This window comes from Schistocerca gregaria, chromosome 2 (genome assembly GCF_023897955.1).
Source record: "Schistocerca gregaria isolate iqSchGreg1 chromosome 2, iqSchGreg1.2, whole genome shotgun sequence".
In the NCBI taxonomy this organism is placed as follows: Eukaryota; Metazoa; Arthropoda; class Insecta; order Orthoptera; family Acrididae; genus Schistocerca; species Schistocerca gregaria.
The window spans coordinates 415,683,967-415,702,730 of record NC_064921.1 but is presented as its reverse complement, the minus strand read 5'-3'; the positions used below and the strand labels follow the sequence as shown (position 1 = coordinate 415,702,730).

General features: G+C 37.1%; 1 protein-coding gene and 1 long non-coding RNA gene across 3 annotated transcripts in view; one reads left to right on the top strand and one right to left on the bottom strand.

The window, feature by feature from the left end:
* The window catches only part of LOC126323629 (uncharacterized), a 39,747-nt gene that overhangs the window by 12,539 nt on the left and 8,444 nt on the right, over positions 1 to 18,764 (top strand). Inside the window, exon 2 of the long non-coding RNA XR_007559576.1 lies at positions 14,153 to 14,352. This is a non-coding gene — a long non-coding RNA (uncharacterized LOC126323629). The remainder of the gene's footprint in view (positions 1 to 14,152; positions 14,353 to 18,764) is intronic.
* LOC126323604 (intraflagellar transport protein 140 homolog) overlaps positions 15,811 to 18,764 on the bottom strand; it is a 248,926-nt gene continuing 245,972 nt past the window's right edge. For both annotated transcript variants that reach the window (XM_049994696.1, XM_049994697.1), the window contains one exon: positions 15,811 to 17,723. In XM_049994696.1, coding sequence (XP_049850653.1) covers positions 17,536 to 17,723 — 188 coding nt within the window. In that variant the 3' untranslated portion in view covers positions 15,811 to 17,535. The remainder of the gene's footprint in view (positions 17,724 to 18,764) is intronic.

The following is an 18,764-nucleotide window of genomic DNA, read 5'->3' as shown; positions in this document are numbered from 1 at the left end:
AATACACATGATTCACTGTTTGACCATGAGGAAAGAATTCAAAATGTGCAGTTCCATTAAAGTATAAAAAAAGTGAGAAGCTGTTTGACACTGGATTCAGACTGATGACTACTCTTTGATCACGAAAACCATTTGTAACATTGCGTTGGACGCAGAGCATCATCTTTGGAAGCTTGTTTGTTGAAATGTTTCTGTAAAAGTTTTCCCCAGTTTGACATAAAATTTTATGTTGCATCTTTGTTCCAGAAAATTGCACATGTCAAAAATCGCCACCAACACTTAAATACATTGTGCTCAGACAGCAATATCATGAAAACTAAATGAGATATCAACACTCCAAAGGCACATGGTAAATAGAGGAGGTAGTGAGCGAGACAGTGCTGCCAGTCATGTATCACTAAATATCTCTACTGGCGTGTAGTTCAAAATGTTTGGTTATTTTTTTAACAGACCTCGTATATGTTTGTTTTTTGTAAGCAGATATCATTCAAACTGTGAGATGTGTGTGTTGATATTGTGCTGATGATTATGCTATAACTTTATGAATGGTGCGTGGGAAAAAGGAGTGTATGGACTCCAGTTCCAATGATTTTACTGTCATGATAATCTCATGAGTAAGACAAAATGAAATGTTGTTTGACTCTTCTTGGAATTTTAGTAGTAAACTTTTTCCTGATGGACAACATCTCTCTAGCATCTATCACTGGAATTCGATAAACATCTCTGTAATGCTCTTGCACTTACTATAAGATCCCATAATGAAATGTGACACTCTTCTTTGGATCTTCCTTGTCTATCTGCTATCAGTTTCATACTAATACTTAGGAATGAGTTGAATGAGTGTCTTTTATGTCACTTGTTTTGTGGGTGAGTAGTATTTCCTTAGCATTCAGTGAATCCTCAGCTAGGCATCTCGTTTCCTACACCCTGTTTCGTGTGATCATCCCACTTTGGGTTACTCCATATGTGTAGTCCCAGATATTTCATGGTTATTACTGTTTTCAGTGGTTTGTCATCAATAGCATAAACTATCAATGACAGGTCTTTCTGCCTATTTATGTGCAATAGGTTACATTTTCCCCCATGAACTATGGACCTTGCTATTACTGGGGTGGCTTGCATGCCTGAATACAGATAGTTGTACCAATAGTTACAACCACAATGGAGGGTTATTTGTTGAGAAGGCAGACAGATGAGTGGTTCCTGAAGAAGGGCAGCAGCTTTTTCAGTAGTTTGCAAAGACAACAGTCTGGATGATTGTAACGTTAGCCACAATGGCCTTGCTGTGCTAGTACTGGAGAAACTACAGCACTAATTCTCCCAAGTGCATGCAGATTTACTGTATTGTTAAATGACAGTATCCTCTTGGGTAAAATATTCTGGGGGTCTGCACCTGGATCTGCACCTGGGGACTATGCAGGAGGATGTCAACATCAGGAAAACCAAAACAAATGTTCTACAAATTTGAGCATGGAATGTTAAATGATTTAATCAGGCAGGTAGCTTAGAAAATTTTAAAATGGTAATGGATAGGTTGAAATTAGATATAGCGGAAATTAGTGAAGTTGGGTGGCAGAAGGAACAGAACTTCTGGTAAGGTGAATAAATGGTTATAGATGCAAAATCAAATAGTGGTAATGCAGGAGTAGGTGTAATAATGACTGCAAAAATAGGAATGTGGGTAAGCTACTATGAACAGCAGAGTGAACACACTATTGTGGCCAAGATAGACACGAAGACCACATCCATGACAGTGGTACAAGTTTATATGCCAATTATCTCTGCAGATGATGAGACTGAAGAAATGTATGATAAGATAAATAAATTATTCATATAGATAAGGGAGACAAAAATTTAATTGTGATGGGGAACTGGAATTCCATAGTAGGAAAAGGAGGAGAAGAAAAAATAGTAGGTGAATATTGAATGGAAGAAGGGAATGAAAGAGGAAGCCACCTGGTAGAATTTTGCACAAAGCATAATTTAAGTATCACTAACACTTGATTTAAGAATCATGAATGAAGTTGAACACGTGAATGGGACTGGAGACACTGTAAGGTTTCAGATTGATTATATAATGGTGAAAGAGAGATTTCAGGATCAGATTTTAAACTGTAAGACCTTTCTAAGGGCAGGTGTGGTCTCTGACCATAATTTATTGGGGATGAACTGTATATTAAAACTGAAGAAATTGCAAAAGGTAGGGAATTAAGGAGATGAGACCTAGATAAATTGAAAGAACAGGAGGTTGTTGAGAGTTTCAGAGGGAGCTTTAGGCAACTACTGACTAGAATGTGGGAAAGGAATCCAGTAGAAGAAGAATGGGTAGATTTGAGAGTTTAAATAGTGAAGGCAGCAGAGGATCAAATAGGGAAAAAGACAAGACATAGTAGAAATCCTTGGATATCGCAGGACATATGGAATTTAACTGATGAAAGGAGAAAATATAAAAATGCAGCAAATTAGAAGGTGAGAGAGAACACAAATGTCTAAAAAGTGAGATTGACAGGAAGTGCAAAATGGCTGGGCAGGAATGACTAGATGAGAAATGTAAGGATTTAGAGTCATAATTATATCACTAGGGGAAATATAGATACCACCTACAACAAAATTAAAGAAAGCTCTGGAGTAAAGAGAAGCAGCTGTATAAATACCAAGAGTTCACATGGATAACCAGTACTATGCAAAAAAGGGAAAGCAGGAAGGTGGGAGCAGTATATAGAGGGCCTATATAAGAGAGGTGATATTGAAGATAATATTACAGAAAAGGAAGAGGACGGATGAAGATGAAATAGGAGATACAATATTGAAAAAATAATGGGATTGAGCACTGAAAGATCTAAATCCAAACTAGTCCCCTGGAGTAAACAACATTCTGTCAGAGCTGTGGATAGCCTTGGAAGAACCAGCCATGTCAAAACTATTCCTTTGGTGTGACAGATGTGTGAAACAAGTGAAATACTCTCAGATTTCAAGGGGGTATAATAATTCCAATTGCAAAGAAAGCAGTTGCTGACAGATGTGAATATTATCAAACTAAGTCATGGTTGCATACAACTAACACAAATTTGTTACAGAAGAATGAAAAAGCTGGTAGAAGCTGACCGCAGGGAAGATCAGTTTGGATTCCTGAGAAATGTAAGGACACACTAGGCAATACTGACCCCACAACTTCTCTTAGGAGATAGGGTAAGCAAACGCAAATCTACATTCATAGCATTTATAGACTTAAGCTTTCTCAGCTTTTGACAACATTGACTGGAATACTCTCTTTGAAATCCTGAAGGTAGATGTGGTTAAAATAGAATGAAAGGCAATTTACAACTTGTACAGCAACTACACAGCAGCTATGAGTTGAGGGTCATGAAAGGAGAGCAGGGGTTGAGAAGGGAGTGAGACAGCGCTGTTGGCTATCCCTGATATTAGTCAATCAGTGCATTGAGTAAGCAGTAAAAGAAACCAAAGAAAAATTTGGAGTAGGAATTAAAAGTTAGGGAGAAAAAATTAATATTTTGAGGTTTGCCAATTACATTGTAATTCTGTCAGAGACAGTAAAGGACTTGGAAGAGCAGGTGAGTGGAATGGACAGTGGCTTGAAAGAAAGATATAAGATGAATAGCAACAAAAGCAAAATGAGGATAATGAAATGTAGTAGAATTAAGTCAGGCGAAGCTAAGAGAATTAGATTAGGAAACAAGACACTTAAAGTGGTAGATGGGTTTTGCGATTTAGGCACAAAAATAACTTATGATGGCTGAAGTAGTGACTGGCAATGGCACGAATAATGTTTCTGAAGAACAGAAATTTTTTACCATCAGATATTGATTTTCGCATTAGGAAGTCTTTTCTGAAGGAATTTGTATGGAGTGTAGCCATATATGGAATTGGAACAAGGAAAATAAACAGTTTAGCCAAGAAGAGAATAGATGCTTTTGAAATGTTGTGCTACAAAAGAAAGCTGAATATTAGATGGGTAGATCATGTAACTAATGGGGAGATACTGAACAGCATTTTGGCAGAAAGAAATATGTGATACGACTTGACCAAAACAAGGGATCAGTTGACAGGATATATTATGAGACATAAAGAGATCATCAATTTAGTATTGGAAGAAAGTGGGTGGGGGGGGGGGGGGGGGATGAAAACCATAGATGGAGTCCAAGAGATGACAACAGTAAGCAGATTCAGAAGGATGTAGGTTGCAGCAGTTATTCGGAGATGAAGATCCTTGCACAGGATAGAGTAGCATCGAGTGCTACATCAAATCAGTCTTAGGACTGAAGACCACAACAACAACAACAACAGGCTGCATTTATTTATGTTGAGGGTCAATTGACAATCCCTACGCCAACAATGTGCAGAGTTTTATCTGCTAGGAAGTCCTGACTTCAGTTATGCAGAGATCCAATATTCATCAAACTTGTACTTTGCCCACTAACTGACACTGAGTGCAAAACTGCAAGGAGTACTTCCCATAAGTTTGGAAAATGTCATCAATGTGTACATCATTATCTACGGCTCTCTAGATCTCATGGATGAACACTGTGAGCTCAGGGTTGCACAAAATTACTGTTGACATAGAAGAAATTTTTGCTCTGAAAATTAATAATTACATGTGCATAAAACTGTCTCATAATACTACCACAGATTGACACCAGTGATACAGGCCTATAGTTTTTAAAAAAGGAAATAGAGCTTTATTCTCAAATAAACATTTATTGATCATCTGATTAGGGTCCAGGATACACATCAAACATTGGTAACATAGTTCACTTACATAAACGTCTGCTAACAAGATGGAGCAGTATTCTAAAATTAATAAATTTTTACGTGAAAATGAACAATTATATTTCCATAATAGGCCTAATAATATAAGCACAGACCATACTCGCCTCTTCAGTGCTGGATAGCAACAAATGCTGAACTGCAATAACACCTAGAATTGCCTCTCCACTGTGAGTACAGAAGTGACTGCTGTAGATGTGTATCTCTGTTACAATTAGCATGCTACAGATTTCAGCATGAGTGCATGAATAACTTCTCTGGATGTTGAATGCACTGGAACAGGTTGCCACAAGCCATGAGCTGTATATTGAAAACCGCACGAGGCAGACTTCTTGCTTGCCAAAAGGCCACCATTCATGCAGATGCTGGAGACATTATGCTGCTAGGGATATTCACATGAGAGAAACAGAACTCCTGATGCCCCTTCCACCAGCAAAAACAGAGGAAGCTATTGTCCAATCACAGCACACCAGAAGCAATCAGTACCTTGTACAATGCACTACACCGCCCTAAAAGCTTACCTAGAACCTAAGTAATGAGGGAGGAGCAGATGGGGAAACTCAAGATTGTTTCAACATTCATTGTCTGTTAGATTTCATGACAGACATCCACAAGTCCACATATGTTACATTTTACATCTTTCTTCAAACTAGCACTGAACTGATACATCTGCCTGACAGGGCAGGACGCGAGTTCAATCTCAGATTTTTTTAAACTGTTTATGGTAGGTGGGGGTGCAGCTGCTCTCTCCTGCCACTCACTGGGTAAACTCTTGCACCACTCCATCAGCCCCAGACTGTGTCATATTGGTTTGAGGAACACTACCCAGACATGAGTGGTGTTCATTTGGCACTCTACATCAGCTGACCTCAATTCTGTTACCTACATCTGTGATGCCACCAAGTGAGATGAGTGCCCTTGGGTCTAGCTCCATATAGTCTCAATGAGTTGTTAGTGGTGACTACATAGTCATAAGTGATGACTGATCCATATTTTCTGGTCTTGGGGGCCCATGTTACCATCATCAGAGTGAAACGAATGAGGTCCTAAGTGAAACAACAGGCAACTATTATGTGCTTTTTTGATTTCAGCAAAGCTTTTGACACTGTTGACTTTGACACTCTACTTGCTACACTCAAAAGTCAATTTTTTTCTTATAGTACTGTAAAATGGTTCCACTCATACTGACGTCCCATCAACAGTGTGTGATCGTTGGAACTAAAAGGTCAAAATGGAAGGATATATTATTAGGAGCCCACAAGGATCAGTACTGGGCCACCTACTTTTCTCTGTATATGTTAATGATGCTTCAAAATTATTCTTTCCCGTTGCAAGTGTGACCTATACGCTGATGGCCTTCAGTTATATCTAAGTGTAAGACCTACACAGTTGTGCACAGCCATCCAGGAAGTAAATACTGGTTGACTTGTCTTATCTGAGTGGGTGCAGGGCATACATTTGAAACTTAATCCATTTAAAATGCAAACAATCTTAGTCACTCACACAAGGCTTATTACCATACAGTTCAGAAAAATTCTTCCACCTTTAATCCTAAACAGCACGGAAATAACCTTTTCCTCTTCTGCAAAGAACTTGGTGTTAACTCTGGACTGAAAACACAACTGGAGTCTGTAAGAAGGTGCCAGCATCACTTCATGCACTACAGAAATATAACAAGTTTTTCCTTTTGAGCTTAAAAAGAAGCTCATAGAGTCACTAATACTCCCCATTCTTGACTATGGTGATTCTATTCTCCATGGGCTTATGTATGAAAGCTCGTCCATGCTAGAACTGTTGATGAATGCTTGTGTGTGATGCATTTGTAACATATGCTATTTTTACCATATAATACCTGTCTACGAACAATTACTATGGCTGCAAGCCGATACGTGTAAAGACTACAATGCTCTATTGTCTTCTCAGGCTCTTGTTTAACTTTCTTACACTATACTATCTGACCAGTACAGAAGAAATACTTGTACCAAACAAAGTAAAATTCTCTCTATACCATCACGTAACTCTTAAATCATTTTTTGTTTCAGGAGCCTGACTTTGGAATAATCTTCCTAAAAAATCAGAGAAATTAAATTTCTTCCAAATTTCAAAAGACAGTTAATGGTCCACCTTCTAACACAATAGCCACCTCTCCCATACACTAGTCTGCAGCCCACTCTCGTCAATCCTCCCTCTCCCATAACTTTTCCCTCCCCCCTTGTTGGCAGAGTTCTTTATTTAAACTCTGTTCTGTCTTAACAGCCACTGTCACAGTCAGTCATTTCAATCTTCTCTTCTTACTTTATCCCTCCTCCTTCTGTAATAGATGTGCTATACCAATCCATATCATTCTCAATGTCCTTTACTATTGTTATCATTAATAATGCAATTATTATTACTGTTCCCTTGAATGCTTTTGAAATATCTTTGGCATGAATTGTTCAAATTCAGATGTAAGAGAGGGCCTTAAGGCACTAATATGGTCAGGCTACATAAGCAATAAATAAATGCTATAGGCAAATGAGTAAAATTCAATTGCTTATAAGGTTATACAGGAAAAGATAATGAAAACTTATGAATCAGATGGTAGTGCAGGAACTCTGTTAGCATACACTATGCTGTGTGGCAGTACAGAACTATTTCTTTACAGCAGCTGCTGAAAATATCAGTTGCCACTGTTCCATTGAGTTGTACAGCACTGCAGCGTGGGCTGTCAAGCATAGTCAACAATCTCAGAAGATTGGCATACATATTTAGCAGCAAGCTAGTTTACTTGATTCATCTGGATATGAGATCATTGAAGGTGCAATGTTGTCAATATCTGCGATTTTGTCTTACAACACGTTAGAGAAAATGTGTTGCAAGAGCTTCAAACTGGCATGTCACACTTTATCAGTAAAGTTTGTAGTATTGTTCTCAGTTTTGTAATTGAGTTGGCAGTTTAAACTGTTAACAGCACACCGTGTTATATTACATGGTGTAGCTTATGAATTCCTTTCTCCAAGGAAGTAAATAGCTGTAAATTCTAGGAATGGGTTAGAGGATTTCTGTGTTTAGAAAGTCATTATTCACAGTGTTCTTACATAAGTATAACATGCTGCTGAGATACCTGCACCTAGGTGCCAGTACCTTTTTGATCTCTTTATTTCATATTTATTTGCCTGTAGACAACTGTTGTGTTGTATAGGCATCGTCAGATGTCAGTATTAACACTATACTTATCAGCTGGTGCTTGATCCTTGAGTCTTGTGGAGACTATGATATTGAGTATTATCAAATAGATTGTCCACATGATCTGAAACTCAGCTCAAGGAACAAACAGGCTGGACAAAGTAATAACATCACATTGATACAAATGCTTCGTCTCCTTAGACTTGTTTTCTGACTTACACCACTACTTTCGTCTGCTTTACACACCAGTGGAAATTTTTTCCAAGCAGCCATGATGCTTGTGATTGTTGTGTTATGTTCATGTAATTTTACATCAAATCATGTGTACTTCAAATAAGAGAAAATTACCAGTTTATACATATCTGCTGCATTGATGAAAACAGTGACAAATCTGCTAGGAGTATTTAGAACTACCACCCGGTGTCACTATATCTCATAATTTTTGTCAGATGTATGGTCATAATTCCCATTATATAGTCTCCAACTAAAGTTTCTACATTTGAAAGTGATGATGTAGTTCATTGAAACTGGTAATGTAATCCTTTCTTTTGTTTTTAAAGAAAAAAATTATGTACTGTGAGATGGTCTCATTACTGTAGTGTCAAATAAACTTTTAAATTATATTTTAGTCACACTTCTTATGACAATCATGTCAGAATTACAATGAATTACTTTTTTATGGTTTTACTAAATCATCTATGGCCAATTTCCTTGTCTTTTTACCTGCTTGATCCTCTGGTGCCTTCACTATGTAATCTCTCAAAGCTATCATTCTTCTTCTACTGTATTTATTTACCCTGTTCTTGTCAATTGTTCAGTAATGTTCCCTCTGAAACTCCCTACAAGCTCTGGTTCTTTCCGTTTATCCAGGTCCCGTCTCCTTAAATTCAAACATTTCTGCAGCTTCTTCAGTTTTAATCTGCAGTTCATAATCAATAAATTGTGGTCGGAGTCCACATCTGCTTCTGGTAATGTCTTACAATTTAAAACGTCGTTCCGAAATCACTGTCTTACCATTATATAATCAATCTGAAACCTTCCGCTGTCTTTAGGTCTCCTCCATAAATACAACCTCCTTTCATGATTCTTAAACCAAGTGTTAGATTAAGTTATGCTGTGTGCCAATTTCTACCAGTGGCTTCCTCTTTTATTCCTTACCCCCAGTCCATATTCATCTACTACTTTTCCTTCACTTCCTTTTCCTACCATCAAATTCCAGTCCTCCATAACTATTAAATTTTCGCGTCCCTTAACTATTTGTATAATTTCTTTTATCTCATCATATATTTCTTGAATCTCTTCATCATCTGTGGAGCTAGTTGACATATAAACTTGTACTACTGTGGCAGGTGTGGGCTTCATGTCTATCTTGGCTACAATAATGCATTCACTATGCTGTTCATAGTAGCTTATCTGCTTTCATATTTGTTCATACATTATTAAACCTACTCTTGCATTACATCTAGTTGATTTTGTATTTATCACCCCATATCCATCTGGCCTCCTGCCACCAAACTTCACTAATTCTCACTATATTTAACTTAAACCTATCCATTTTCCTTTATAAATGTTCTAACCTACCTGCCTGATTAAGGGGTCTGACATTCTATGCTCCGATCTGCAGTGCGTCAGTTTTGTTTTTCCTGATAATGACATCCCCCTGAGTGTCAGACGTAGAGGCCATTATAAATAAATCTTTCTGCAGTAGTAAGAAGAAGGACATGTGAGGAGCAGCTGATTAGTTAAGAAATTATTCTGACACTGACCTGAAATTATTTAGTGTTACCATGAAAATTAAAATGAAACTGGCAATTTTAGCCCCACTTTTCCTGAGTTTGATTTCAATGTCCCACCACTGCTTCACCTTTCTCAGTGAATCAGATAATTATATGGCAAAGAACATATAAATCTTCATATTGTAGCAGTACAACAACACAGAAATACTGGACCATTTAATAATTCTGTGTGTCATGTCACCACCAGCCTCTGCAGCATGTTGCGGCGCATGTGAAATGTTTTCTAGGGCTGCTGCAGTATGAATATATGAGTATATTTCTGTGATGACCACATGACCACTGACATCAGCATGATGAGCCACAGGCATAGCTATTAAAGAATGTCAGTGAACTGTACACATATGAAATCCCAACATTCAAAAAAATTTGTACTTTTTTTCTTATAGCTTCTTTACCATTATTTTCTTTCTGGCACTTTGAAATACCCAGACACTGTAGGTGTTATTGTTATCTGCAACAGTATGATTTCAGAAAAGATAAAGCCATAGCAGAAAAGAATTTGCTATCTAAACTGCATGTATAGTGTAGCTACAGTGTTATCATGCTACACTAATGATGGTTTCATTGTAAAGTAGAGGTGTACAAGTAATCATCAAATTTTTAACTGAAGGGTCATTCTATGTCAAGTGTGCCAGTTTAGAAGATGCTCCCAGCTTGACCATCTTCAATTTTGATGGGATTTGTACAGTATTACGTGAGTGTCCTACATGAACTTATGCAAAGTTGCAGGCTCACCTGTAGAGCCACTTTGGTGAAAATCACTTTTACCGAGACCGAAAAGTCACGAAGAAATCTTCAAGCTAGGCATTCCACTGTTCCTAATATAAAAGTGCTAGACTCTTGCTTCTGTGTATAGTTGGAACAACTTTTTGTGCTCTGCACACAAAGGATGGAAGTAGAGTTCAGAAAGCAATGCATTTGGCATAATCTCAGTTCAAAGTGGGCAACAAATCATGTCGCGAGAAATTTGTCCCATACTTGCACGAGGCATAAGTAGTGGAGAAAATGTGCTAATGGTCTGGTCTTTTGCCAAACTACTATCTGTCTGGGTGTTAAGTATATCACAAATTTGGGCCTAGCTTGTGTGTTTAGTTAAATTTATCAATTTACAGGACCTTAGCACAGTAAATAAACACACAAGCCAGGCCTAAATTTAGCAAATTTACAGGATCTTAGCACAGTAATTAAATACAGAAACCAGGCCCAAATTTGGGATATACTAAACACCCAGGCAGACAGTAGTTTGGCAAAAGGCCAGGTCCATAGTGCACTTTCTCCACTACTTACGTCTCATTAAAGTATGAAACAAATTTCTCGCACCATGATTTGTTGCCCACTTTGAACTGAGATTATTCCAATTGCATTTCTTTCTGAACTCTACTTCCATCATTTGCGTGTGGAGCACGAAACGTTGTGTCACTATACCAAGAAGCAAGAGTCTAGCTCTTTTACATTAGGAACAGTGGAATGCCAAACTTGAAGATTTCCTTGCGACTTTTTGGTCTCAGGAAAATTGGTCTTCACAAAAGTGGTGCTAGCACCTCAACTAAGATACAGGTGAGCCTGAAACTTTGCATAAGTTCATGTAGGGCCCTTGGGTACATGGTTGAGCTGGGAGCCCTAGGACACTTCATGTGGAATGACCCTGAATGTAATTGGTACTGTTGAACTATTTACTTATTAACAAGTACTTATGTAATCATTACTGATTTGTATTGTATATAGCATATTGCATATGTTGTTACTAAAGAAGAATAACTACACAGGTCTCCCGAATGAATTTTTCCATCTGCAGGAAAGTGTGTGCTAGATGAAGACTCAAACTTTCAGGACCTTTGCTTTTCACAGGCAAGTGCTCTGCCTACTGAGATACCCAAGCACAACACACATCTTGTCCTCACAGCTTTACTTCCACCAGTACCTCATCTCCTACCTTCCAAACTTCACAGAGGTTGTTCTACATAACTTGTGGGACTATCACTCCTGGAAGAAAGGGTATTTTGGAGACATGGCGTAGCTACAGCCTGCGTTATTGTTTCCACTCTGCAATGCAAAGTGAAGAATTCATTCTGGAAATGTCCCCTAGGCTGTGGCTAAGACACTTTTCTGCACTATCCTTTCTTCCAGGATTGTTAATCCTGCAAACTATGCAGGAGACCTTCTCTGAACTTTGGAAGATAGGAGATGAGGTACTTGTGGAATCAAAGCTGTAAGACTGAGTCGTGAGCCATGCTTGGGTAGCACGGTTGGTAGAGCACTTGTCCGCAAAAGGCAAAGTTCCCAAGTTCGAGTCTTGGTCTGGCACACAGTTTTAATTAGTCAGAAAGTTTCAAGTACACAAGTGTGTATTGATAAATTAATAGTGGCACCATTTAGGGAGAGAGACTTTGTTTTAAATTAGTAGTGGGAGCGGGCGGATTACTATTCAACATCATAATCATCAGCTATTGCTGGACAAAGGACTCCTGTAGAGTTTTCAGTGCTTTATGGCCTTCAGTTATACATATCCAAGTTACTTATACACGTTTTTTAACGCCGTCTATCTCCTTAAATTAGGTCATCATTTTGGTGTCTTAGAATCCAAAAATGAGCTTTGTTGGCCCACCTTCTACCCATACACCTGACTATATGTCTTGCTTGTGTGTTGGTTACACATTATTTTAGTCTTATTGATCTGCAAGGCTACTTACAGATAAGGTATTCCATTTGTTGTTGAAGTTTATGACACTAGAGGCAAATAGCACAATATCATCAGCTTTTAAAGGTGGTTTAGATATGTTAACAGATATTCCTTCATTTACCTCTTTTACCGACATGAAAATTTCACTTACGGCTGCTAAGAATAGTTTTGGTGACATGGTATCTGTCTGACTGACTCCGTTATGAATCCTGAATTTGCTACTATCCTGACATTGGATTCTCTATGCATTTTTCGCAGAGGCTGTTTGTATGATTTTGCTGAAACTGAGCCAAAAACTTTCTCAACATCTATGACTCTCAAATGAAGTGGAAACTCATAGTCGTTCCTTTACTTTATACTTACATTTATAGCTTGGAACTGGTCCATTGTATCATGTTCACTTCAAAACCAATTTGTTTCTTTTCTTTGTTAAAATCCAATGTTGCCCATGCCATGCAGATAGTGATAATTCAGGTGAATATGTACTTTTTTATGGACGATTTTGAGGAGAGAGCCCCAGAGTCAGCAGCTGTTTAATCCTTCAGTTTTTGGAGGTTTGCTGATGAAATGCCCATAGTATGGCCTGATGCAGAGGACAACTTAATGGAGGTTTTGCACCATCTCAATGTCATACGTAAGAACATGCAATTTACCATGGGAACGCGGGAATATCATTGTTTGTTGCTCTTGGATATCCTGGTTAGATAGAAGAATCGTGGCTCTCTGGATCGTTCAGGATCATAAGCTGATTCCTCACAGACCTGTATTTACAGTCTTCAAGTTGTCAGCATCCATTACATGCAATGAGTGTGCTTAAGACACTTGCACATAGGGCATATGCAGTTTGTGAAGCTGAGTTTTCCTAAGCAGATAGCCCATTTAAGAGCACTCTTCAGGGAAAATGAATAGTCTGCCCAGCAAATCAACAGGGCGCTATCAGTTAATGCAAAAAAAATTGACGATCGGACAAGGAGACTAATACGCCAGCAGATTATATTGCTTTTCTTCCATTTCTTGGCAACATCTCATTCAATATCTGTAGTCTACTCTTGAAATTTCAAGTTAAAGTACTTTTCCATCGACTGTATAAGATTACAGACCACCTTGGATTAGCGAAAGACAATTTATTATTGTCGAAGGCTAGAGTACATAAAATACTTTGCCATTGTGGTATGTCTTATGTAGATCAGACCACAAGCACAGTGGAATAACTTGCAAATAACATCAATGCTGCACTCACTTTGTGCAACCAATGAAGTCTGCCACAGCTGGACATTGTATGTTCACCAGGCATAGCATGGAGTATGGTGAAACAACAATTTTGTCTAGTGCAATTTTCTTTTGGGATCCCATTATTCTTAAAAAAATGGAAGGAAGATTTAGGTTTAGCACCCCATCAACAACAGCACCGTTTGAGATGGTACACCAGCTCAATTTGGGGAAGGAAATTGGTCATGCTCTTCCAAAGGTACCATCCTGTTATTTGCCTTAACTCTTTCAAAAATGTAGTTTTTATAGCAACTCAGTGAAGTTAAGTTTTATGGTACTGTATTACGATTACAATCAACTGAGTATACTTATTTTGCAAAAATTTCATTTTTGTGATTTAGGACCAAAAACAATGGTGGTATGTATATCTCACACAGCCTTTTGTGAGTTGTTAAACAATGGTGGTAAGTGTTTTTCTCATTTTCTTTTTGTGAACTGTTGTGTGTTGCCATTGCAGGTAAAAAATATATAAAAAACAGCATTTTGTGTTTTATTTTATTGACCACACTATGAAAACAATCCTATAAAATTAATCACAAAATAAAGAAATGAGCTGGTACAAGTCACAATAATCTGTACTGAGAAATGGAAGCAGTGTGTTCTGACTTTAACAGAAACTGGCTGTTGTAGCAATGTACACCATCAGACACATCTGAGGTAAGACATGTTCCCAAGATCATTGTAAAACGACTAAGTTGGTAGCAAGTACGCTACCCAAAGTTCACAGAAGAAATATTAAGTTTCTTGTAAGTTTACTTGTCAAGTCTCATGGAGAAACTACTTTAGTGGTAAGCATACTTTCCAGTGGCCAGTAAAACAATGTTATTTAATGGTATGTCTATTTCCCACGGTCCTAAAAGTTATATTTCATAACAAACAAGAACTACAGCTGGTGTAGTGGATTACCACTACATGCTGGGAATGTAGAGAAGTGGTGTGATATATTCTCTTGTGTGTAGTAAAGACATACAACTACTGGTAAGTATGCTTCCCACGGCCTGCAAAACTGTTAAGTGATTTACAAAAATTATGGAAAACCAAAATCTGAATAGCAGTTTTAGCTGCTGTTCTCCTAAATGAGATCAGTGTCTTACTACTGTGCCATCTCATTTGGTCCCATTATTAAAGAGAACATGGAGATATACATGGGAGAAAACCTTATTAACAAGGACAAAGGCTATAAACTGGGTAACACATGAAATCCTATTATTTCCATGATTTGTTCTAAGCAAAGATGACAGTGTTTAGTTATCATTGCTGCCACTGCTAAACCTTCATACGATGACTTTCAAACATGTTTCACATGAGACACCAGTGGTACATGTACAATATACATTATTTGATCTTCACAAAAACATAAATTAAACTTTATTTAAATAAAGCTATATTACAAATACTGTATCAAAACTACAGCTATGTACAAGATGAAAATCATAAATAGCATTCAGTCCTCAAACAATTCTTTTCCATGACAAAAGCACACTTTCACATATATTTATGCCCTCCATGGTAAGTAGTCAGCCATACACATGGTCAAAAACAAATTTATGAGAACTATAAAAAATGCCTGAAAGAAAAATTATAGACATAAATTACACATGTAAGTACCAAAAGGCATTTGGCATTGTGAGTCACTACCAACCCCATCAAATTCAAGCACAAATCGTATCAAGAAAGATACTTCATTGAATACTGGTGCACATTGTGCTGTAGCAAATAGTATAATTTCCACAACACCAGTGTAGAATCAGTAGAACAAAAAACCAGTCCATGTTGCAAATTATAGAGTGTAGAAGACTGCACCTTAGGTCACTCTATATGTCTGTAACTTCACAACTTCCATAACTCAAGGGGTGCTCCCTAGAAACTATTCCTCATGTGTCTCATGTTTTAACTCCCATGTCATTGTAACGAAGATGAGTAACGACGAGCCTACTTTTTTAGACTTACTGTCTCTACAATGAAACAATGACTTTAGCATGCAAGAAACCATTCAAGATAATAAAAATGTGATATAAATACTTTGTTTTGAGATTACCATAATAAATTACTCAGATGACTGACAGAAGAAAAGTGGTTGACTGAGAAGAATATTACATACTAAAATGAGTAAAATATTTTGATAAATGAAGCTTGTTCTTTATTACAAACAATTACATAAATCACAGTATACTCAGACACTAACCAACAAAAGTTACATACTATCAGGTACATTCAGCTTTCTGATTGTATTCTAAGATACGCTAGTTAAAATGCTTTCTGGCAGAATGTATATCACATTGATGTAAATTTCATAATTTATGTAAACCTACTAAATAATTAAGAAGAGCAATGTTACTTTTCACTGACACAGAATTAATACTGATGACTTCCTCCATCTCTCTAAAATCAAGAAGCAAGAATATCATGGAATAATTAAAAGGAGGTTGGATTTCTAATCCATGTACATGCAGTCATAGCAGGAATGATGTGGGATAATCTACAAATAAGGATGTAATGATTGGTTGCATTACAGTATTACAAGATATGCTTAAGCATATAACTGGAAAGCATGGATGAATGTAGTACTGGAATGAGCATCAAAGCACTGACAAAACTAGAAGCAGCTGTGATAGGGTCTACTTCAAGCTTCAATACTGCTACTACTACTACTACTACTACTACTACTACTAATAATAATAATAATAAAACAAAGGAGTTCCTATGAAGTAAAAGCTCAAAGACTACAACAGAATGTCTAAAACTTGAAAAGAATGAAAAAAAAAAAACACAACATATTCAATATCTGTGATTAAACATATGGCTGCTTTATGAGAATATATTGTTTTGTTAAAACCAATTTCAGTAAAACATACTGAGACAGGCAAGAGATGAACACTTAGAAATAAAACTAACTCCTCAATAGAGTGATACTGAAAACACATTAACTTTCATTTCCTAATGATACATCAAGGGTCTAGAAGTTTGCATATTTAATGACTGTTCACATTTATGGTGTTCTTGATAACCTAACAGAAAATAAGATGTAAAATGAAAAGGTCACAAAATAGAACAGATGAGAAAAGAACTGCAGGCAGTAATTATTGCACATGACAAAAATAATCATACAAAAGTCTAAGAGACCAACCAAAATTACAATGGGAGCACCACTTTATAAGTGAAGAACACACAGGTGAGCTGCAAATTTCTAACAGAAATTTTGACATCCACTTTAAAATACAGAAGTGTATCTGTACTGACATGAAACTTTTGTTGGAAATACATAACATTAACTGAAAATGGCTACTGGCTAGAAATAATATTGACTAACATTACCTACTTCAATAGGTCCGGCAAAAGGATTAAGAAATTATTCTGACAGGGTAATGCCCTGAATGAAGCCTTTCAAAATGCCATCATAGGTTGCATTAATGTAAGGTGTTTGAAACCAAATTCCTTAAACTTATTGCACATTAGTAAAAGTATTGCACATTTAAATTTTGTACAAAATGATAATTCAGGAATTATCTTAGAAGTTTACTTCACATTGAATCACCCAGTGAAAGGATCATAACTTCACTAAAAGTATTGCACATAAAAATTTTGTACAGAATCATAATTCTGTAAATTATCTAAGCAGATGATTTTACATGGAATCACACAGTCAAAGCAAAGGAACATAACTTTATTTTTGGGATAACAGAAAATATCACATTATTGCTGGATTTTCCTTCCAGTAAGGGCTGCAACCCGCAGCTTTCTTCTGACACACACATTATTGCAAGATATAGTAACTATAAAATTTAATGATAACATATATTACACAACAAGCAGATTCTATTTGTAAGAATAGTTCAGTGACTACAGTGGATAACCATAACTACTTGCATAGCTAGTGCCAGGCCTTGCACCTGTGCCCAGTCCTTCTTCTTCCTCAACTTCTTCATCTCCTATTTCATGAACAGACTGTGTACTTGGAGAGGGTAAACCTAGTCCACTTGCAATTGCTTCTAGTGTACTGATTGACACATAACGTGCTGGTGGATCACCTAAACAAAAGAAAATAACTAATCAGTTATACAACTATGTTGCACATATTAAGTTCTGATTGAATTTTTTATGTTGTTGTTGTTATGGTCTTCAGTCCAGAGACTGGTTTGATGCAGCTCTCCATGCTACTCTATCCTGTGCAAGCTTCTTCATTTCCCAGTACCTACTGCAACCTACATCCTTCTGAAACTGCTTAGTGCATTCATTTCTTGGTTTCCCTCTACAATTTTTTACTCTCAAGCTGCCCTCCAATACTAAATTGGTGATCCCTTGATGCTTAGAACATGTCCTACTGACTGATCCCTTCTTCTAGTCAAGTTGTGCCACAAATTTTTCTTCTCCCCAATTCTATGCAATACCTCCTCATTAGTTATGTGATCTGCCCATCTAATCTTCAGCATTCTTCTGTAGCACCCATCTCGAAAGCTTTTATTCTCTTCTTGTCCAAACTATTTATCGTCCATGTTTCATTCCCATACATGACTACACTCATAACAAATACTTTACAAAATAACTTCCTGACACTTAAATCTATACTTGATGTTAAGAAATTTCTCTTCTTCAGAAATGCTTTCCATGCCATTGCCAGTCTATATTTCATATCCTCTCTGCTTTGACCCTCATTAGTTATTTTTCTTCCCAAATAGTAAAACCCATTTACTACTTTAAGTGTCTCATTTCCTAATCTAATTCCCTCAGCATTACCCGAGTTAACTCGACTACATTCCGTTATCCTCGTTTTGCTTTTGTTGATGTTCATCTTATATCTTCCTTACTGTGTCCATTCCATTCAAATGCTCTTCCAGGGCCTTTGCTGTCTCTGACAGAATTACAATGTCATCGGCGAATCTCGAAGTTTTTATTTCTTCTCCATGGATTTTAATTCCTACTCCAAATTTTTCTTTTGTTTCCTTTACTGCTTGCTCAATGTACATATTGAATAACATCAGGGATAGGCTACAATCGTGTCTCACTCCCTTCCCAACCACTATTTCCCATTCATGTCTCTCGACTCATATAACTGCCATCTGGTTTCTGTA